Source organism: Seriola aureovittata, chromosome 4 (assembly GCF_021018895.1).
Source record: "Seriola aureovittata isolate HTS-2021-v1 ecotype China chromosome 4, ASM2101889v1, whole genome shotgun sequence".
Classification (NCBI taxonomy): Eukaryota; Metazoa; Chordata; class Actinopteri; order Carangiformes; family Carangidae; genus Seriola; species Seriola aureovittata.
In genome coordinates, this window is record NC_079367.1 from 29574464 (window position 1) to 29597019 (window position 22556).

Here is a 22556-nt window from a genome sequence, read left to right on the forward strand (position 1 = left end):
AGCGGCAGCAGCGCTGGTTGCAGCAGAGGAGGAGCGACGTCTCTTTCCTGGAGACGGCTCTGCATCAGGCTCCCAGTCTGAGCTGCTGTCCTCTGGCCTACAAAACAAAATGTAACGCAGTGAACTGGACTACAGTGTACTCTAATTTCAGAACTGTAAATTGCAGCATGTAGTAAACGTACAGACAGCAAAAGTCAACCAAACGCCACTGGATAAAGTCAAGACAAGAGTGTGTAGCATGCGTAAAACAGGGACATCTATGTCGCTACGCACAGCAATAACATTGGCTAAAACAATGGCCAATACTTCCTTTGTGAAGGTAATACATTAGGGAAAACAAGCATACCCAAAGCCCTGCAGTCGGAGGTTGAATGTTTTCCAGTTGAAAGAAGTGATGTAGTTTTTTTCCGAACAAAGTCCCTCGGATGTCTGAAATGGACTTTATATGGCACTATTCACAATTTGGATTACTTTTATCTAAAAAGTATTATCTCTAGTATATCTATTTTGTGATCCTTGGACCCTTAAGGACAAAATGAGTACAAATAAGGGAGGAATAGACCAAAAACTGGACTTCTTCATCGCTTGAACAGTAGGGGGTTGACACGGTTTTGCCGTCTTTCTGGTTTATGTTGCTGGTAAATCTGAATGAATCATTATTTTGTGCTCATAGTTACTGAAAAATGAACTGGATATTTGAATTGTGGAACACTCTGAGCTATCCAGGTATAGCAAGTCAATATTGACATATGTGTATATTGCCACATTAATTTGCATTATCGCTACAGGCCGGCGGGTTGTAAGAGGTTAATGGAGCAGCTCCTCTGCCTGCAGCCAATCAGATGTCAGACCACATGATGCAGCTTCTTTAAAGTACAGCAGGAACATTTTAAGACCTGAAATAGACTTTATTTCTACTGCTCCTCTCTACATCCGACGTCATCAAGTTTTTCACAATAAAAGACAGACACACCACATGAAACTTTACAGTCTGGAGCCAGAAACAACCAACGAGCTCTGATTAGAACTCAGTAGAGACCTAACAAGAGTCTTGATGACCTGTAACCTGCTTCAGAACCATAAACTTGAGGTTTTTATTGCGGCTCCACTGTTTTACACTCCAGGACACTGGAGGTTCAGGTCTGAGCTGAAGGGTCAGTGAAGATGCTTTCAAAACAAAACCAGGAACAGGTTTTATTCCTCAGTGAACTTACGCCAAAGTTAGGTAAAGAGTAAAAACCTAAATCAGACCAGTATTTGCTGTGACCCCCCTTTCCTTTAAACCAGCTCCGGTTCTCCTCAGTACACCTGCTCACAGTTCTTCAGGTTCTTGTCAGGTAGGTTGTTCCATCATCTTGGAAAAACTGCCTCTGACTCAGTGACTCTGAGATCAGGACTCCTGGATTTTCTGGTCTCTGGATAGTTCTCTATGACTCTGTGTGTTTGGACTCATTGTCCTGCTGCAGGATAAATCTGGACTAATCAGACATTTTCTGATAAGGATGATGATGATGATGATGATGATGATGATGATGATGATGATGATGATGATAATTATGGAGAAGAGTCTGAACATCACAGTACTGACATGATGTCATGTAGATTGTCTGTTTGGTTGGATGATCGAGTCAGTGGTTGTGGGACAGACGACAGTAGAGAAATCCAGATCCTTTCTGGGACTGGTGTTGTTTCCCCAACATTAATCTGAACCCAGACCAGAGGCTGTAGGCAGGGTCTAATCTAAACAGGGTTTCATACTGAAGACAGCCAACAGGGCTCTGGTCCAGTCCAGTCAGAGTAACAGTTTAATGAGTGTGAAGGTTTATCGGAAACCAACCTCTGCACAGAGCCTTAACGCCTGTTACCACTGGTTACCACCGGTTACCACCATGACAGTGTCTTTTATTTTGACAGTCAGCAGCAGAAATACATAGTTCATGTTGCAGGTCTTAACAGTCACACCAAAACATGTCTTACTGCATGACCACAGTCCAGTGTTCAGTGTAATGGGAGTCTGTCAGATACATGACTCAGTCAGCAGTTTATTAACAGTGACTCAGTTTGCTCATATCTGGAGCTGAAACGTGATGCGTCTGCTGTTTGGAGACAGTTGTATGTTAGTGTCTCTGGTCCACACTGCAGACGCTTTGGATCAATAAACCATACATTTCCTCAAACTGCTGTACAACACTGAGGTGTTGGTGGTTCCAGAGCCTCTTCTGTGCACAGCTGTATGGAGGAATAATCCAGTCACACTTCTACAAGGATATTAAAATGGAAAAAAAATAGCCCTGGTTCTGGACGGGTATCGCTCATCCATCAGTTCTCAGACTGTCGAGTTCAGTTTTCAGAGAGAACTTCTCCACCAGAAAGTCCAGTTTGATACGGTTTCTCTGCTGATAGATCTCAGGTATACTTCCCTGTGGATGCACACACACAGGTGTAGTTGTTACACTTGTTTGTTGTCAGCCTGGAGGAGCACAGTTGCTCTACAGCATTGGGTTACCTGAAATGAATGAGGGGGCTGGGTTTTTAAACATGGTGTGAACTGCAGCTGCTCCAGAGGAGGAGGAAGTACTCATATACTGTACTTCAGTAAGAGTGCTAATAGTACACAGTAGAAATACTCTGTTACAAATAACGGTGTGTGAGTATAAAGAGGAAAATGTTGAAGTATCACAAGTTAAAGTAGAAAAATATTATCATGAGTTGTGTTTACTGTATGAAAAGAAAATACTCAGCTACAGTACAAGTACCTCAAACACACCGTCTGTCCTCAGTACAGTACACAACTTTGTAAATGTACTCTGTTACTTTGCAGCATTTTGTTTTAACATTGAACTGTAACACGGTTTTTTGTGTCACCAAAAACACAGTCACTGAGGAGAAAAGTGTGTGTGTGTGTGTGTGTGTGTGTGTGTGTGTGTGTGTGTGTGTGTGTGTGTGTGTGTGTGTGTGTGTGTGTATGTATTTCTGTCGGTGTGGGAACAGAAGGTTCATTGTGGAGCAGCTGAACAGGAAGTGGAAGTCCATGTCTGTTTTTCTGGGAAATACAACCCCACTCACACACACACACACACACACACACACACACACACACACACACACACACACACACACCAAATACACACTCCTGCTGTGTGTGGTTTTATTCCAGTTGTACAATCAGAAGAATCAGCTTCATGTTTTAAACAACACTGACAACACAAGGGGTAAATACTGAATATTAATCTACCTGTCTGTGTGTTTGTCTGTCTATCTATCTCTGTGTGTGTGTGTGTGTGTGTGTGTGTGTGTGTGTGTGCAGGTCATCACCCCCTGTAGACGTCTGATTCTGTGTGCAGACAACAGGAAGGAGATGGAGGAGTGGATGGCAGCGCTGCGCAGCGTCCAGAACAGACAAAACTATGAGGTCTGTGTGTGTCCGTAGTGTTAACCAGTACGACCAGCAGTACGAGCCCCAATACCACGTACTGACTCTTTGTGTGTGTGTGTGTTTATCTCTCTCCCAGTCTACCCAGTACAGCATGGACCACTTCAGTGGGATGCACAACTGGTACGCTTGTTCTCACGCCAGACCGACATACTGTAACGTCTGCAGAGAGGCTTTGTCAGGAGTGACATCACACGGCCTGTCCTGCGAAGGTACACACACACACACACACACACACACACACACACACACACACAGCGGTTCAGAGCTTCAGAATAACGACCCTGACACAGACAGACAGCAGGGTGGACAGAGGACACACCTCTCTTTGAGCTTACCTGTGTCACACCTGTGCAGGACAAGATATGGGCAGAGGATGAAATCTACATCACCAGACGCTCACAGACTTTTAAAATATTTTCTCCAGATGATCATTTTTTTCATCTGTGCTGTCGGACAGTTCATTAACTGGTTTAATATTAAAAAGTGAAATATCTTGAAATATAAAAACAGATGCATCTGAATCAGGTCTCAGTAGAAGACCTAGACTCACACCAGGTTCACACCACTCTCCTCAGTGGGACAGTTCTGCTGCCTTTAATCCTTCTCACTTGATGTGATGATGACACATGTTGAATCCACGTGTTTCATCAGGTCATAAGCAAACAGGACTCAGCAGGTTTGTAATGTCTGAATATAGATGTGATTTATCACTGTCCTGTGTGTGTGTGTGTGTGCGCCTGCGTGTGTGTTACAGTGTGTAAATTTAAGGCCCATAAACGCTGTGCAGTCAGAGCCACCAACAACTGTAAATGGACCACACTGGCTTCTATCGGGAAGGACATCATTGAGGACGAGGACGGGGTGAGGTCACACGCTCAGGAATATTTAGCTATAATTTATCAATGCCATCTGACCCCCGACCTCTGCCCTCTCCTCAGGTGTCGATGCCTCATCAGTGGTTAGAGGGGAATCTCCCAGTCTCGGCTAAATGTAACATCTGTGATAAAACGTGCGGCAGCGTCCTCCGTCTGCAGGACTGGAGGTGTCTCTGGTGTAAAGCCATGGTGAGACCAGTCAGAGACCAGTCCACAGACTGTAGTGACGGGTGTTCTCTTTCTGATGATGTCAGCCAGGCGTGCTGTTTCCTGACCTCCTCCTGTTTTAATAAGCTCTTCTTCCAGTCCAGACAGTTAACAGCCGGTTAACAAATGGTTAACAGCTGGTTAACAGCCGTACAGTTCTTCTGTCTACAGAGTGTCAAGATAAATCAGCTGTGACCACCATCATTGTATGAGAGGATTTTATTTTGTAATGACCCGACACCTTCTGTAGAAACTGTCATTGGAAGGATTATAATCTAAAACATGAAGTTGTTTTAAATGAACTTAATCTGCACTACATCCTCCTGTTTGTACTGTAAGCGGACAAAAGACCAACCAGGGACCAACCAGAGACCGACAGAGACCGACAGAGACTGAAGTCTGTCTAAGACCAACCAGAGTCCAACCAGAGTCCAACCAGAGTCCAACCAGAGTCCAACCAGAGTCCAACCAGAGACCGACAGAGACCGACAGAGACAGAAGTCTGTCTAAGACAAACCAGAGTCCAACCAGAGTCCGACCACAGTCCGACCAGAGTCCGACCAGAGTCCGACCAGAGTCCGACCAGAGTCCGACCAGAGACCGACCAGAGACCGACAGAGACAGAAGTCTGTCTAAGACAAACCAGAGTCCAACCAGAGTCCGACCACAGTCCGACCAGAGTCCGACCAGAGTCCGACCAGAGTCCGACCAGAGTCCGACCAGAGACCGACCAGAGACCGACAGAGACTGAAGTCTGTCTAAGACCAACCACAGACCAATAGAGGCCGACTATTTAAGACCAACCAGAGATCAACCAGGGACGAATCAGGGACTGTCACAGACCGACTAAGCTATACTCTGTGTGTTTGCTCACCTAAATTCCGTTTTTAAATCTCATGTGTCTCAGATTTTAAATAATTGTGTATTTTTCTTCAGGAATCATGGATTGGCAGTTTTTTGATATGCTAAATGTAGCTGAGTGACACAGAAATGTCACATCCAAACTGTTAAACATTCTGTTATTTTCTCCCAGACTGTGACAGAACCAGATCAGTACCTAAAAACTGAAAAACGTCCAAGGTCACAGAGGCTGATTGAAAGTGTTGGGGGACGACTCTGGCCAAGTCACCCTAACCTTGGTGTCACTGGAACAAACAACACATAAATCAGCTGCTTTTTCAAATGTCTTTTTTCATGCAGGCAGAGGTGTGTTGGATTTCTGTCTCAGGGTGTCCCTCTGTCCTGCAGGTGCACTCGAGCTGTAAGGAGCAGCTGTCCTCCAAGTGTCCTCTGGGCCAGTGTAAAGTGTCCGTCATCCCTCCAACTGCACTCAACAGCATCGACTCTGACGGTATGGGTCTGACAAACACCAAACACATCACCACACCTGAGTTGATCTACAGCACATACTGAGGTGAATACTGAATGTCTGCTGTGTCCTCAGGCTTCTGGAAGGCGTCGTGTCCCCCGTCCTGCACCAGTCCTCTGCTGGTCTTTGTCAACTCTAAAAGTGGAGACAATCAGGGTGTCAAGTTCCTGCGACGCTTCAAACAGCTGCTGAACCCGGCGCAGGTATTTGACCTGATGAACGGAGGACCACACCTGGGGTGAGACACACAGACAGAGTAACAGTTTAACAGACAGAGAGTTTGAGTTTAATGTGTCTCCTATAATTCAGTTTATGTGGACACATGAAATCTGTCTCTGTCAGGCTGCGGCTGTTCCAGAAGTTTGATACGTTCAGGATCCTGGTGTGTGGAGGAGATGGCAGCGTCGGGTGGGTTTTGTCAGAGATCGACGCTTTAACGCTGCACAAGCAGGTACACACACACACACGCACACACGCACACACACACACACACACACACACACACACATACATACATACACACACACACACACACACACACACACACACATACACACATACATACATACACACACACACACACACACACACACACACACACCTTTCTACAGTTGTGAGGACACAACCCTCACAGTGTAGAAATGTCCTCACAATTTGGAAATGTGCTCACATGGTAGAAACGTCCTCACAGAGAGACGTGAAGGCACACACACATCGTTTAATGTTTCAAGGAGTCTTTAAAGAGAAACTTCATAGCTGAACGTGTCTTCTTGATTCAAATCCAGAGGCTCGAGCGCACCGAAGGATTGTGATTATTATTATTCCGACCAGAAGAAAAATCGCCTTTTTGAGGCCTTTCCCGTGCTCAAGAACTCATGAAACTTTGCACACGCATCAGGCATGGTGAAATTTTATGTGTCTCGCCACCTAAAATTGTAAAAAAAAAATTGAGCCCCTGCTCTGTGTTTCACCTACATGCACGAAAGTCGGTAGGCGCATTTATCATGCCAAGACTTACAAAAAAGCCTCTTGCACCCAGACCCTCATCCAAACAGGAAGTCAGCCATTTGAATTCCATTTGCAATTTTGCCGCCGTTTTTTCGATTTGGGGTCACGTACTTTAACGAACTCCTCCTAGGGAATTCATCAGATCGACATAATCTGTGGTCAGCTTCATCATAAGACCTTTGTGATGTTATATAGCGAAGCTTTTGAGTTTTCGCTGTAGGACCCGCCCCTGATGGCGTGACGAATTTCGATCCTTCGCCATGAAAAATGAAACTCCCTCTCATTCCAACACAAGTTGTCCAAGCTGCCTCAACCTTTCTGTGTCATAAGAGTCCCGCCCTGAACACACTCATATGCTCATATTCAGTGATACTCATAGTGCCCCCTTGTGGAAACAGGAAGTGTCATGTTTTACATTTTGATATACTACTACTACTCATAGTAGGTTGATCCAATCATGATCCAAACATGTTCAGGAAATGCTTAACAACTTGATTGCGCTGTAGTTAAAACTGTGACTTTTCATGGAACAGCCTGCCTGTGGCGGCATGGCAAATTTCGGTCCTTCGACATGAAAATTCAACTTGCTATAACTCCAGCATGCTAGTTTTTTATGTGATAAAAGTCCTGCCCTGAACACACCTATATGTCCATATTTAGTAGTATTTATAGCACCACCTCTAGGCAATATGTGGTATTATGATTAACTTTTTCATTTATTATTCCTAGAGAGTTGACCTGGCGCTCAATAAAACGGTCAGAAAATAATTTGTTGAATATGCTGATGCTTCATGGATGTCAGTTTTGAGTTTTCACTTAAGGGTGCGGCTCTGGCGGCATGTCAAATATGTAACAGGAAGTGGCTTTAAGTCCATAACATATTGTCCAATTCCAAGATCATTGTTGCTTTATTGTCATCTTCAGACCAGTGCAATTCTACAGTGCAGAGCTTTTGAGTCTTCGTTAAAGGACCCGGCCGTGGCAGCACAGCGAATTTCGATCCTTCGCCAAAACTGTCAACTGTCAAAAATCTTCAAAAAGGAAAACATGGTGATAGTAAAAAGTTACAAAAATTACTCTGAGGCACTTCTGCTGTTTTGGTAGAGTTTAGAATTGGCTTATAAAATTGAATATTGCGCATGTAGACAAAAATAAATGTTACTTGGAGAACATGGCACAGAAAGAACAAAGAACGTGGACAAACAATTAAGTGCACAATGGCTAAAAGCCGATAGCTACGAGCTTGTAGCTAAGAGCAGATGGCAAAGATCAGTGTGTGAAGGGATCACGACGGTTTTATCCCCTGGGGGCTGGCGCACGTTTCAGGGTCGTTTCCCATCTTCTCCTTCGTTTCAACTTGGAGAAGAGAGTCATTTTCCATGTAACTTTAATTCTAGAGTTTACCTATAAAACTTGCACATCCATCTTCCACCAGGACCATAAAACATTACATGAAACACCATATAAACCTAATGGCACTAACAATGACAGACAGGAATACTATAAGTGTTGATTTCATATTACATACTTCAAAACCTTAAATTTATCATAATACAAGTGGTTAACTGATCAAACAACATAATAAACCTTTCCTAAAGCTAATAGTAAATAAATGTGGATTAAACTGCAGTCCTTTGACTATAATAGTACTAATAAAGACATTCTGGATGTTATGTAGTGTGTGTCACCTTGTGTGAAGGATGATGACAGTATGGTCACATGAAAAGACATTGTCTTAAACCTACATGTTACATTTCAACCATTCTTGAGGATTCAAATCTGGGATTTACCTTTTACATGGAAAACATCACATAGGTTACAGAACAGTTAGGTATTTCATTTTCTATTTTTCTCAGATCTGTGTCTGTGAAGAGAGTTCTGCTGGTCACTGCTCAGGATTGGAATGTGGGTTGTAGTTTATGACTCTGTTATCTAAGGGAGGAAAGGGGGGGAAAGAGTTTGTGTGTGTGTTCATGCATGGCACAGAGAGTTTAGGAATCACACCTTAGTGATAATCAGTCCTTTTGATGTTGCTTTTTCTATATAAGAAACTGAAAAAATGAAGAGACAGAGTCTTATTGTTAAAAACCGGAGACTTTGCCTATGTTCCAGTTTGTATCCAGTTTGCCAGGTGTCCATTCGTTGATCCTCTGGAGCTGAGCCTTTGACCCATGGTCCGGTTGTGCGTCTCTCTGACTGGTTGGCAGGTCCTTTGTCTCTGTTTCCTATCAGTTTGATAGTTTGATGGTGGAGGAGTAAGAAAGTGTCAATTTTGGGTCCATAACTCTGCACGTCCTTACTGTGAACTTCTTTAATGGCTTGTGACTGACGCTGGACCAGTTGCTGCTACACATGTAACATGTAACTGTGAATCACACTCTGCAGACCGCAGTTACACATGTAACTACAGTTCTATGATTCAGAGACAGTCACAGCTGGATTTCCAACATCTGTGTCAGTTTGAGTGGAGGATGGTTACTCTTCATAGCACTGTGGTCCCTGAGGTTCAGGTCCATGTCTGTGCTCCATCAACTGCGCCCCCTGCTGCTCCATCACCATCCTGGCCTCCATCAGTAACAATAGTCTTTAGTTTTGGAGGATTTTTTTTTGTTGCAACATTAATGCAGTTTAAATGTGAAATAAGCATTAACGATCAGTAACAAATGTTCGAGGTGACGTCTTCGCTGTCTGGTTTTGTCCGACCAACAATCCAGAACCCAAAGATCCTCAGTGTGCTGTGGCATCTGAGAGGCTGAGAAAGTTTCACAGTTTTGCTTAAACACATTAACACTTGAACAGAAATACTTAAAATAATTGTTGAATGATTTTGTTGTTGGGTTCATTGATTGCTGAGCTCTTGTACTTTTATTTTTGACATGTACTTGATCTTAAATAGTTTAAACTTTGTGCAAAAGTTAGGGTTAGGGTTGAAACTCAGATATAGATTTATACTAAATTATACTACCGGTAGTTTCTTGATTTGAACGTCTTCCTGCTCTGTGAGGCTGCTGTTAGCTGTGGATGATCTGTCTATAAACTGTTTCTAAATGTGTTCAGTGTGAGCTCTGATTCGTCCTACAAATGTCATGTTGACCTCCAGACCCTGAAATATAAAGACTGGAGACCGAAACAACCATTTAGGTGTGTGAGGTTTTTCCCTTCTTTGATGTTCACCTGTCACTTCGTTTGGGCGGGATTTGTACAGAGTCTGGATCCCTGTAGTGGAAAGAAGCAGATGTTTGGGGCCACCCCAGCCGCTCTCCTAGTAGAGCAAGTACCACATAGGCTTAGTCCTAACGGCAGCAGTCTGGGTCTGGGTGCTGCATGTCGTCCTCTCTCTCCCTGACCTTCCTGTCTCTCTCTCACTGTGCTATCAGAGTAAAGGCAAAAAATGGCCTTGTCTGTTTCATGTCTGTGTGTTCAGACCTGAACACACAGACATGAAACACATCGGTTAATGTGACTCACTGTGGATATCATTATCTGTGATGTGGAAAATGACTGGAAATGTGACTCATTATCACTGTAGCATGTGAAATGAAACATGTTAATTGTATTGTTGTATATCTGTTTCAGTGTCAGCTGGGTGTTCTTCCTCTGGGGACCGGGAATGATCTGGCCCGGGTTCTGGGCTGGGGTTCAGCCTGTGACGACGACACTCAGCTGCCTCAGATACTGGAGAAACTGGAGAGAGCCAGCACCAAGATGTTAGACAGGTAATATGATAGATAGATAGATAGACAGATCCAGTCTCCTGCCAAGCACAGACCCAGTGTTTTTTACCAGCTTGTCCAGTCTCTTTGTGTTCATGTCGGACATGCAGCTGTCCCAGCAGACTGCAGCATGAAAGAGTAAACTGGCCACCACTGATGATAAAACATGTGCAGCCTTTCACTGCAGACGTCAAAGGACCTGAGCTTTGTGAGGAAAAAGATCCAGCTCTGCCCCTTCAGGTAGATGGCATCTGTGTTCAGGGACCAGTCCAGTTTACTGTCCAGGTGCACACCTAGGTATTTATAAGTGTGCACCACCTCAATGTCCTTCCCTCGAATGTTGACTGGCTGAAGGGTGGGCCTAGACCTCCCAAAGTCCATGACCATCTCCTTGGTCTTGGAGGTGTTCAGAAGGAGGCAGTTCTTGTCGTTCCATTCACTGAAGGCCATCATCAGATCCCTGTACTCCTCTTCCTGCCCATTCCTGATACGTGCCACAATAGCTGTGTCATCCGAGTATTTCTTGTCAGGTAATCCACAATCCAGGATGTGAAGCAGAGATCCACCTCCATCCCTTCCAGCTTGTCTTTAAGGATGAGGGGATGGATGGTGTTAAATGCACTTGAGAAATCAAAGAACATAATCCTCATGTAACCACCTGGCTCATCTAAGTAAGAATGGGCCGTTGGAGCATGTAATGGACGGCATCATCCACTCCAACATGTTCTTTGTAGGTGAACTGTAGGGGGTCTAGTGCATGTTCAACCTGTGGTCTCAGAAGGTGGAGAAGCAGCCGCTCCAGGGTCTTCATGATGTGTGATGTGAGGGCCACCGGTCTGTAGTCATTTATCTCAACCAGAAGGGTCTGACTGACAAATACAACAACTGTCCCTGGTTTGAGTCTCATGTGATGAAGAGACTTCAGTTAGGAAATCCTGAATGTAGTCCTGGGTTGAACTGAGAAAGGCCTCATCAGTCAGTTCGGTGAAGAGAACCCGTTCTAAATGTGTAAGAACTAAGGATCTGAAATGTCCTTTCTGATCCCACCAACACCACAGGTAAAACTCCTGTTACTTCAGTCACACTTTGAGCATCAGGAATTAAACACTGACAAAGCTGGTAAGAGTACCGTGTGACTGTGTTTCTGTGTTTAACTGTTGGTCCTAGATCATGAAAAGGAACCTTCACCTGAAGCCCTAAAAACTTTGTTTTTTTTCTCTACTCCTGCTGCAGGTGGAGCATCATGGTTTACGAGACCAAGTTTCCACGGCAACACTCTGCCTCCACCGTCACAGAGGACTGCAGCGAAGACTCAGAGGTAACAGGAAATGACATCTCCTCCTGCGGTTTCCCATGTCAGAGTGCAGTGAGGATGTTCAAAAGGTTGCGAGCTGTCGACTCAGGTCACACACCTGTCTGACCTCAAGATAAACTGGAGCAACAGATCTGCCGAGGTTCATTCAGCTCCTGTGGCATTAACCTGGATCCAGTTTGTCTCAGAGTCTCAGTCAGTGGTTTAACATTTATGAACACAGAGACAGGCAGTCAGTGTCTGACATTAGGATAGTTTATAAAACCTTTTTAAAACCGAGACAAGGGAAAGAGTCAATCTAGTTGTGGAATAAGAAAAATGTTTTGGACCCACAGACTGTACTGACCCTGATGTTTGTGTCCTCTGATCCAGGTTCAGCAGATTCAGACATATGAGGACTCAGTGGCTGCTCACCTGTCCAAGATCCTGACCTCAGACCAGCACTCTGTCGTAATCTCCTCCGCCAAGTACGACTGACTGTTGTGGTCCTACTCCTCAAACTGTTCATAGGTTTAGATCTAGTTCGTTAACTGACGTGTGTGTGTGTGTGTGTGTGTGTGTGTGTGTGTGTGTGTGTGTGTGTGTGTGTGTGTGTGTGTGTGTGTGTGTGTGTGTGTGTGTGTGTGTGTGTGTGTGTGTGTGTCTCCATATACTCAGGGTTCTGTGTGAGACGGTGAAGGACTTTGTGGCTCGTGTTGGTAAGGCTTACGAGAAGAACACAGAGAGTTCAGAGGAGTCGGAGGCCATGGCCAAGAAGGTACAACACTCATTCAAGACATGAGTGTGTCTTACATTAGTGTTTCTGATGAGTCATGTTTCTGTTTTTGACGAGTCAAGTTTCTGTTTTGGACGAGTCATGTTTTTCTGTCGCAGTGTGGCGTCCTGAAGGAGAAACTGGACTCTCTGTTGAAGACTCTGAACGAGGAGTCCCAGGCCTCCACCGTCCTCCCCTCAGTGCCTCCCCCCACCATCGCTGAGGAGCAGGAGGAGGTTGAGGGAGTCATACTTCCTCCCCCTCTCCATCATCCTCCTCCTCCTCTTCATGCCCTGACCAGCTCCGCCCCCTGCTCCCCGCGTACCAACACCTCCTCTTCGTCTGCGGCCACAGCCATCTTTAAGCCCAGGGAGCAGCTGATGCTGAGAGCCAACAGTCTGAAGAAAGCCATCAGACAGATCATCGAGCACACTGAGAAAGGTCTGAAAGACTGGAAAGTGTTCACATGTCGAATGTTTCAGGGAGGAGGTTATTAAACCCTGTTCTGTGTTGTATAGCTGTGGACGAGCAGAACGCACAGACTCAGCAGCAGCAGCAGGTGTTCTCTCTCAGTCGAGCTGAGGAAGAGGACGGTCTGGTAGAGGAGGACGAGGAGGAGGAGCTGGAGGAGGATAAGATGTCTCTGCACTCGTCCTACAGCACCAAACACCGCAACACACGCAGAGGTGAGAACCACTCAACCACTACAACTGCGGGTTATGTAACAAGTCTGAGGAAATTACAGAATGAAATGATTTACTCTGAGTTAAAGTTCAGTGTTGTTGCTCTGCAGTGAAAACAATGATACGGTTTGTATGATGCATATAAACCAGACAGCAGCACATTCTTCTGTAGATTCACAGTTTTATGTTTATCACTTACAGCTGACTGAACTTCCCATCAATGGTTTGTTTTTGTACAATAGACAGAAAACTTCCCGATTGCCACTACACTTTCATTAAATATGTTTTTCAGCTTTAAGGTCATTGTTAATCAGGGTTCAAGCCTCAAAGGGGCAGAACTCTATTGTTTTCGTGTCGGTTTATCATTGTCCAAGCCCGAAGGGGACTGGGGACCATGCATGCAAGACAGCATGGTTCTCAGTTCCAGCGAACCCTACTTTTACTCTGATATTTATTTTTTTCCGTTGGTAAAAGTGGTACTGCAGCCTAAACTGTAATAGACAATGGCATGAAATCGGCAGGGTTGGTATAGACCGCTGCATGTATCTTGGACACCAAAAATGACACACGTGATAGTGAAGCAGCTACAGCTGCAGCAAACGTCTCATCTCACTGCGCTGCAGAACAGAGAGGTTCAGGAGATCCTTTGTTCCCACTGCCATCAGGCTATACAACACCTCAGCCAAAGGAAGTGGACTAATCTTATTATTATTGTTTATTAATTATCAACAGTTTTTATCATCATTATTATTATTATTATTATTATTATTATTATTATTATTATTATCAACAATGAGCTAATGGACACATGACTTTCCCCCAGGGGATAAATAAAGTATCTGTCTATCTATTGAGGGCGATATGCAAGAAACTTTGCAGATAGAATGTAAAGATGCTCTTGATCAAAAGTTGTATAAAGATTTTCATTCTTCCAAAAAATGCGCTTGTTAGAAAGGCAAAACTTACTGTAGCTAGCTGTCAAAAGGGGAAGTGTTGCATATTTTTGGCACAATAGGACATTACTTCATAATATCACTCTGAGGACCTGTACAAACGTTGGTTCTAATTGGCCACTAGGGGGCGCCACAAATGGGAAAAGTGTATATCTTGTAATTGGCTCCATGGTTTCTTATGAAATTTGGTTTACATGATCAAGATTCATTCTTCAGTACATGATTCAAATTTAGTAATGATTGATTAAAGTGGGTGTGTCCTATCATGGAAAATCTAAATTTCACCTTTTGAACTTCACAAATCCAAAGTTTGACTTCCTGCTACTTATGGTAAATTCTCAAGTCACTCTATATTTTTCAAAATAATCAAAATCACTTAACATCTTTATCTCAACAAGTCTTAATTCAAATGCTACCAAAATTGACACAGATATTCTCTAAGTGGTAGCTATGCAGTGTTTAAAATGGCATTTGGAACGGTCAAACGGTGAGTCTACAGAGATAGTCGATATTTTGCTGTAATAGACCGCGTTCATACCTGCATGCATGTCTAGTTATTATAATTATTATTATCATTATTTGTCTTCTGCTGTGGGTCAAATTGCCGTGAGCTGGAATGAACTAGCAACATGAAACTTGGCCCAATAACTGGAAATGATGTGCATGTGCTTCCCAAGAAACATGAGCCCAGTCAGCCAGATGATGGCACTGTAATGATGGCCCAGAAATGCAATTTTGGAAAGGCCAAACCCCTCACACCATATGTCCAATGTGCTCTACAGAAAAGCCTGTCTGATTGCTACCAAACTGTAGATCATCATTGGACCAATCAAAAGTTGTATAAAACTTGTTGACATTTTATTTAGTTTTCAACATATTGACCAGTAAAGATCACAAGGGGTATGGCCCATCATGTATTTGCTCATGACTCAAGATGCCTTTGAACATTCCTGACTAAACTCACTGGAGACGTTCGGGCTGTCTGATGAACACACACACACACTGAGTTTCATTCACATCGGATGAAAGGAGGACACATGAACTACGCGATCACAGTTACTAAAATGCTGCAGGCTCTTCAATGATGAAACAAGTGTGGGATTGGTCTGACTTGTTAAACTGAATAAACGTGATGATGTGATTGTGACTGTTATAGAGTCACTGTGATATAGAATACAGATATGAGTTCTCCAGCTGCTGAGGCTCAGGTGTGACTCTGGGTGTAGCCTCATTAGGATATTTATAAATGAGATCGGACTCTCTGACTATTTTCATTATCTATTAAACTGCTCATCATTTTCTCGATGAATCAATTTCATCTTTTCATCTTTAAATGACAGAAAATAGTGAAAAATAGTGTTAAAAATAAAACTTCCCGCAGTCCAAGGTAATGTCATTATATGTCATGTTTGATAATCTGTTTAGTTTAATTTTTGCTTAAAATGATAACAGTAGTCGCACATTAATTTCTTGTTAGTCAACCAATTGATTAATCAATGTATTAGTATGTATAAATATATGCTGGTGATTAATTTGAAGCTATTGACATCAGTGCATTTTCTGAATGCCTTTGTGCCGTTACTTAGCGCTGCCTGTACTGGAAATAAAAACAGAATTGCGTATATCCCAGGGTGTTAACCTAACTGTCTGTAATTGTCTGTCTGACCTGTCTGTCTCCTCAGTCAGTAAGACGCCCTGTGAGAAGCTGATCAGTAAAGGCAGTCTGTCATTGGGCAGCTCTGCGTCACTTCCTATCCAGACAGGAAGCAGGGAGAACATGCCCATGCTCAACACAAAGATCCTCTATCCTGGTAAGAAGTTTGGATGTTAGGAAACATTTATCTCATGCTGCGTTCCCACAGAGTCGGCAGAACGTGAAGAACAGGAAAACAGCTGGTAGATTAGCCCTGATGCTAACTGGTAGTCAGAGCAGGTAAACTGACTAGTGCTACTGTTTTTTACTTTGGTGGTGCATTTGTTGACATGTCGATGGTTCGTTCACCAGGAATCTGACGAGAATGGTTTAAACGATGCCAAGTGAACGCAGCATCAGTCCATCAGTACTTTATCATTACAGCAGTCTGATGTTTGTCCGTGTGTGCAGGTCTCAGAGCAGGTATCTCAGGCTCTTTGTCCAGCAGCTCTGTGATCAGCCGACTGTTGGTGAACGCCGACCCGTTCAGCTGTGACCCTGATAACATGTGAGTCTGTCTCTGACCTTGTACAATATGAGTCGCTGCACTGATAGCTTTAATTTGACAAAGCAGCGTATTACTACAAGAACATATTCACATATTAAATCTAATACATCCAAGATTGAATGAAGCATGAGAGTAGTGATGTATTACTTGTCCACACAGATTCAAACAACAAAAGCAAATATAAACTAGACATGGACCAACATTTGTATTCTCCAGTGTCCCTGTAATATCTCGAGGTATATCACATCATTGTGGACGATGCTGTAAATCTCTGAGCAGTACTAACTCAAAAGAGTTTGTCTTTATCACCAACTCCTATCTGCTGTGTAAATAAGTTGTTAATTCCATTTTAATGTAAACTAACCCCAGAGTGTGTATCTGTCTCTGTAGGGACTGCTACACTGAGAAATGTGTCATGAACAACTACTTTGGTATCGGACTAGACGCTAAAATCTCTCTGGACTTCAACAACAAGAGAGACGAACATCCAGAGAAGTGCAGGTATAACAGGAAACAACGATCTTCATGTCTACTTGTAGTAAAGAAATAAACAGGTTTTAAGATATCTCCTGTTTGATTGACTGTTTGTTTATTACTATTATTTTTAGGAGTCGGACTAAGAACATGATGTGGTACGGCGTTCTGGGAACCAAAGAGCTGCTACACAGAACCTACAAGAACCTGGAACAAAGAGTTTTACTGGAGGTGAGGTGCAGGAGGATGACTACCAACCAGGAGCACTGAACCGCTGAGTCGATGTGATTTAGACCATTAACTACGTATCAACTCAACACGACTGCTCAGATATTCAAAAGTAGTGAACAGTCAGTTTCAGATTGATTCCCCTTCAGGAACAACCAGATCTTATATTTTCATGTTGTCAGACCTAGTGCAGACCTTGTCGCCATCATCCTCACTTCCAAGGGTTGCCGTTCTGAAAAAAACATTTTTATCTTTATTTATGACTTTATCTACTAGACCTCAGTGTGATGACCTCACTGTGATGACCTCACTGTGATGACCTCACTGTGATGACCTCACTGTGATGACTACACTGTGATGACCTCACTGTGATGACCTCACTGTGATGACCTCACTGTGAGGACTCACCGTGAGAGTCTGGGTTTTTACATGAGAGAGGGGGAGATGTTACTTTGAGTATGTGATTTTGATATTTAGATGTCCTATAACATGACACGTCCAGCCATTGTTACAGCAGTGAAGACATCTACAACAGGACCGTATCATACAACTGTGAGTAAATATGTGTGTGTGTGTGTGTGTGTGTGTGTGTGTGTGTGTGTGTGTGTGTGTGTGTGTGTGTGTGTGTGTGTGTGTGGACAGTGTGATGGGCGTCCCATCCCTCTCCCTAGTCTGCAGGGTATTGCAGTGTTGAACATCCCGAGTTACGCAGGAGGAACCAACTTCTGGGGAGGGACAAAAGAGGACGATGTAAGAACTCAGTCTGTCTGTCGTCCCTCATCATCTTTCCACCTGTCTGTTTACTGAACACTGTCCAGTGATGTCATGACATTGCCTGTCTCTCTCTCTCTGTCAGACGTTCACTGCTCCTTCCTTTGACGATAAGATTCTGGAGGTGGTGGCGGTGTTTGGCAGTATGCAGATGGCCGTGTCCCGAGTCATCAACCTGCAGCACCACCGCATCGCACAGGTACATACATACCTACCTGTCTGGTGCTGGCCGTCTACCTACCTGTCTGTCCATCCAGCAGTCTGACTGTCTCCTTTCCCTTCTCCTTGTCTCAGTGTCGGATGGTGAAGATCACCATTTTGGGAGATGAAGGCGTCCCGGTTCAGGTGGACGGGGAGGCGTGGATCCAACCTCCAGGTTACATCAAGATCATCCACAAAAACCGAACCCAGACCCTGACCAGAGACAGAGTGAGTATTACAGCCAAGGGTATATGTTTGGTTAAGGTCTGAGGTTCTTCACTGTCTAATTCAGTGGGTCCACTCAGCTGAAACAGACTAATCCAACAGTCTTGCATTACACAGAGAGGTGCTTCTCATTTTTAGTCTACTGTTATTGATATAAATGTGATGGACCTGTCTTCACCTGTCAGTGTACTCCTCCAGTTTATTCAACACCTCTTTAAAACTGAACACAAACTCAACATTAGAACCCTCTGTCAGTCTGAGACAGGTGGGTTTAATAAAGTGTAGAATGAACGTTTTATCTGTGAAGCCCATTGATTAGGTTTCAGCACTTGATAGTGGTTTTCACATCTTGTGTGTTTCAGGCATTTGAGAGCACCCTGAAGTCGTGGGAGGACAAACAGAAGTGTGAGTTTCCACGGACTCCCCCTCCTCAGCCCCCTCAGCCCCCCCTGTCCTCTCAGCCAGAGATTGTCTCTGAGGAAGACGCCTCACTTGTCAGCGAGTTCGGTCAGGCAGCAGGAGCTCTCATACACAGGTAAACACAGAGTTAACGTCAGGATGGGTCAGACCTGGAACAACTGATTCTTGCATCAGTTATTATATCTATCTACTGAAGGAAATAAATTGAGGTGTATATATATATGTGTATATATATATATATGTGTATATATATATATATGTGTATTATTGTGTGTGCTTTTTACACATCCAGACATTCAGTATATTGTTTCACAAAGCTGGGACTCAGCTGTAACACAGTCTTAAAGAACTGGACATTTTCAGATATATCTATACTGCAGCAATCATATTATTAGAATTGTTCATAACAGACAATTATCATCATCATCATCATCATCATCATCATCATAACAGTTAATCGTCATCATGATCAAAACAGAAACATTTAACTCAGCACACGACTCAGCGGGATCTTAGTTAATGATTCTGGTTGCATGAATATGAAGATATACATATAAATATAAAAATAATAATGTAAATATGATAATATGAATATAAATGTTCTCTGTCTTTTCTTTGATCTTTCAGTATCCGTGAGGTCGCTCAGTCTCACCACAGTATGGAACAGGAACTGGCTCATGCTGTCAACGCCAGCTCAAAGGCCATGGACGTGGTCTATGCCAACTCCAAGAGCTCCGGGGTACGAGACTATGGTCTCTACTGTCCTCTCCTGGTCTCTGCTTTCCTGTCCTGGTCTCTACTGTTCTGTCCTGGTCTCTACTGTCCTCTCCTGGTCTCTGCTTTCCTGTCCTGCTCTCTACTGTCCTCTGATGGTCTCTACTGTCCTCTCCTGGTCTCTGCTTTCCTGCCCTGGTCTCTACTGTCCTCTGATGGTCTTTACTGTCCTCTCCTGGTCTCTACTGTCCTCTCCTGGTCTCTACTGTGTTCTCCTGGTCTCTACTGTGTTCTCCTGGTCTCTACTATCCTCTCCTGGTCTCTGCTGTCCTGTCCTGCTCTCTACTGTCCTCTGATGGTCTCTACTGTCCTCTCCTGGTCTCTGCTTTCCTGTCCTGCTCTCTACTGTCCTCTGATGGTCTCTACTGTCCTCTCCTGGTCTCTGCTTTCCTGCCCTGGTCTCTACTGTCCTCTGATGGTCTTTACTGTCCTCTCCTGGTCTCTACTGTCCTCTCCTGGTCTCTACTGTCCTCTCCTGGTCTCTACTGTCCTCTCTTGGTCTCTACTGTGTTCTCCCGGTCTCTACTATCCTCTCCTGGTCTCTGCTGTCCTGATCATACCATAACTGCACTTCACTGTCCTCCAGATATAGTCCTGTTACTGGTCTGAGGTCTGATGTCTTGTCTCTGTCTGTGTTCAGGCTCTGAGCTGCAGTGTGGTGGTTCACATGGTCAGTAACGTCAAAGCTTTACTCAGTGAGACTGAGCTGCTCCTGGCTGGAAAGATGTCCATGGTAACTGTCTCTTCTGGATTCTCTTTAGTTCCTGTCTCTGTGTGTGGAAGTTTGAGAAGTAAACGGTGTTCTCTGCCTTTAAATCACGTCACTCAGACACAGTCTGACCTTCAGAGTCACTGATTTTACCGTAGATTCTGAGTATTTTTCCCTCCCGGTCGTGACAGTCGTGTGTCTTTGTGTCTACAGCAGTTGGATCCTCCTCAGCAGGAGCAGTTGAATGCAGCTCTGAACTCTGTGGCTCAGCAACTCCGTCGTCTGGCTGATGTTCCCTGGTTGTGTCCCGTCATCGACCCCTCAGACCACGAGGTAAACCAGGACTCTCTTAGTGCTGCTAATTATTATACTGTAAGACTGAACCTGAGTCCTGGACTGAAGCAGGATCTGAGGTCACTGAGGTAACTTCAGGTTTAACTGAGTTTTCAGTTGTACGGTTGGGTAAATCACCATGGCAACTGATGAACTCCTAACCTGCTCTGGACCCAATCAAAACCCGTCAACCGCCAAACTACTGACCAATCATATCACTGGAAAAACATTCCTACAGGATCCTGACAGGGACAAAAGAGTTTACAATGAAGTGATCAATAATAAAGATCAGTAGATGTTTGTATAGATCAGTGGATGATTTGCTGTTTGGTTTTAAAACAGCTTCTAACAAACAGGAGAGTTTATCTCATGAGTCACTACATAATAACTGTTAGAGCTTCATCAACTGAACACAGATTGTGTTTTATCTGCTTCACATGTTCATATTAATTTGTTCAGACTAAAGAAGAAACTTGATCATTCATCTTCTTATTTACAGTTTATCCTCAGTCTCTTTAATCAGAGAAATGATTTCTTGCATTTCTCTCCTAATTTGTTCACATTTCACTTTATGATGTCACTATAACTGAATTCACCTGCACAGATCTGTTCCTTCTCTTATCATATTAATACTTTATTAATCCTGTCATGATGAATGCATTTCATTCTGGAGTTGGAGGATGTTCTTTCAGTAGAATATTCATCATTTATTAAATGTAAGGCCCGAAACATGGTCCAGACAAGTTCAGCAGGACACACTACACATGTGGTGTCACCTGGAAACCCTGAGAGCTGCAGCAGGGGGCGCTTTAACATAAGAAGCTGAGCCCTCTGTGTTCACTGCACCTCAACTCAACCTGGCTGACTGTTCCTGTCTCTCTCTCTCCCCCCCTCTCCCTGTCTCTCTGCTTACATGTCTCAGGGTCCTCTGACGGACTTCTCTAAGCGTAGTCGCAGTGCTAAGTTTCGTCTCGTCCCAAAGTTCAAGAAAGACAAAAACAACAAGAACAAGGAGACTTGTGCGACTCTCTCACTGCCAGGTAAACTCTCTCTCTCTCTCTCTCTCTCTCTCTCTCTCTCTCTCTCTCTCTCTCTCTCTCTCTCTCTGTCCCTATCCCTGTCCCTCTCTCCCTCTCTGTCTCTCTCTTTGTGGTCTCTGGCTCATCACTGCTCAGGGTGTCTCTGTGAGTTTCTCTGTGCGGGGATGTTTCCTGTCTGTCTGAACCACTTCCTGTCGGTGTCTCAGTTCACCAGTGGGGGACGGAGGAGGTGGGGGCGTGGCTGGACTTCCTCTGTCTCACCGAGTATAAGGACATCTTTATCGGACACGACGTCCGCGGAGCCGAGCTCATACACCTGGAGAGGAGGGACCTGAAGGTATCACTACTCGCTGTCAGCGCTAACTGCTAAGTGTTAACCCACTGCTGCATGGAGGACTCACTGCATGACAGATGATGATGGATTGAAGCGTGTTTGAAAGATTTGTCATATTACACATTGTCTGATAATGAGGTGTGTGTGTGTGTGTGTGTGTGTGTGTGTGTGTGTGTGTGTGTGTGTGTGTGTGTGTGTGTGTGTGTGTGTGTGTGTGTTAGGACCTGGGAGTGACAAAGGTGGGTCATATGAAGAGGATCCTGCAGGGCATAAGAGAGCTGAACAGGAACAGCAGTGCCAGCGAGGCCTGACTGCTGCCAGGTCAGTCAGTCATCAGGGTCAGTCTCTGTGCTGGTCCAGGATTTCATTTCTATTATATCCACGTATATGTTCATTGTACTGGTCTATAAAAAACCTACAAATACAACATCTGAATAAACCTGAAGGAAAGACAACTGACTGTGAAGCAGCTGCAGACTCACACTGATGAAGCTGTGGAATTAATCTTGGTCATTTCATAATTTCAAAGATGTTTT

The 22556-nt window shown here is 44.1% G+C and overlaps 1 protein-coding gene across 2 annotated transcripts in view; it reads left to right on the forward strand.

Annotated features, from left to right (window-relative positions):
- LOC130167425 (diacylglycerol kinase delta-like) overlaps window positions 1-22556 on the forward strand; it is a 34288-nt gene that overhangs the window by 7694 nt on the left and 4038 nt on the right. For both annotated transcript variants that reach the window (XM_056373614.1, XM_056373615.1), the window contains 27 exons: window positions 3308-3412; window positions 3513-3645; window positions 4191-4297; window positions 4375-4500; window positions 5767-5869; window positions 5963-6125; window positions 6230-6338; window positions 10472-10611; window positions 11842-11926; window positions 12293-12387; window positions 12578-12677; window positions 12794-13115; window positions 13193-13360; window positions 15993-16121; window positions 16415-16511; window positions 16902-17012; window positions 17120-17216; window positions 17856-17963; window positions 18070-18183; window positions 18279-18413; window positions 18773-18945; window positions 19458-19569; window positions 20245-20337; window positions 20527-20646; window positions 21569-21686; window positions 21893-22023; window positions 22242-22341. In XM_056373614.1, the coding sequence (XP_056229589.1) occupies window positions 3308-3412; window positions 3513-3645; window positions 4191-4297; window positions 4375-4500; window positions 5767-5869; window positions 5963-6125; window positions 6230-6338; window positions 10472-10611; window positions 11842-11926; window positions 12293-12387; window positions 12578-12677; window positions 12794-13115; window positions 13193-13360; window positions 15993-16121; window positions 16415-16511; window positions 16902-17012; window positions 17120-17216; window positions 17856-17963; window positions 18070-18183; window positions 18279-18413; window positions 18773-18945; window positions 19458-19569; window positions 20245-20337; window positions 20527-20646; window positions 21569-21686; window positions 21893-22023; window positions 22242-22331 (3384 nt within the window). In that variant the 3' untranslated portion in view covers window positions 22332-22341. The remainder of the gene's footprint in view (window positions 1-3307; window positions 3413-3512; window positions 3646-4190; window positions 4298-4374; window positions 4501-5766; window positions 5870-5962; window positions 6126-6229; window positions 6339-10471; window positions 10612-11841; window positions 11927-12292; window positions 12388-12577; window positions 12678-12793; window positions 13116-13192; window positions 13361-15992; window positions 16122-16414; window positions 16512-16901; window positions 17013-17119; window positions 17217-17855; window positions 17964-18069; window positions 18184-18278; window positions 18414-18772; window positions 18946-19457; window positions 19570-20244; window positions 20338-20526; window positions 20647-21568; window positions 21687-21892; window positions 22024-22241; window positions 22342-22556) is intronic.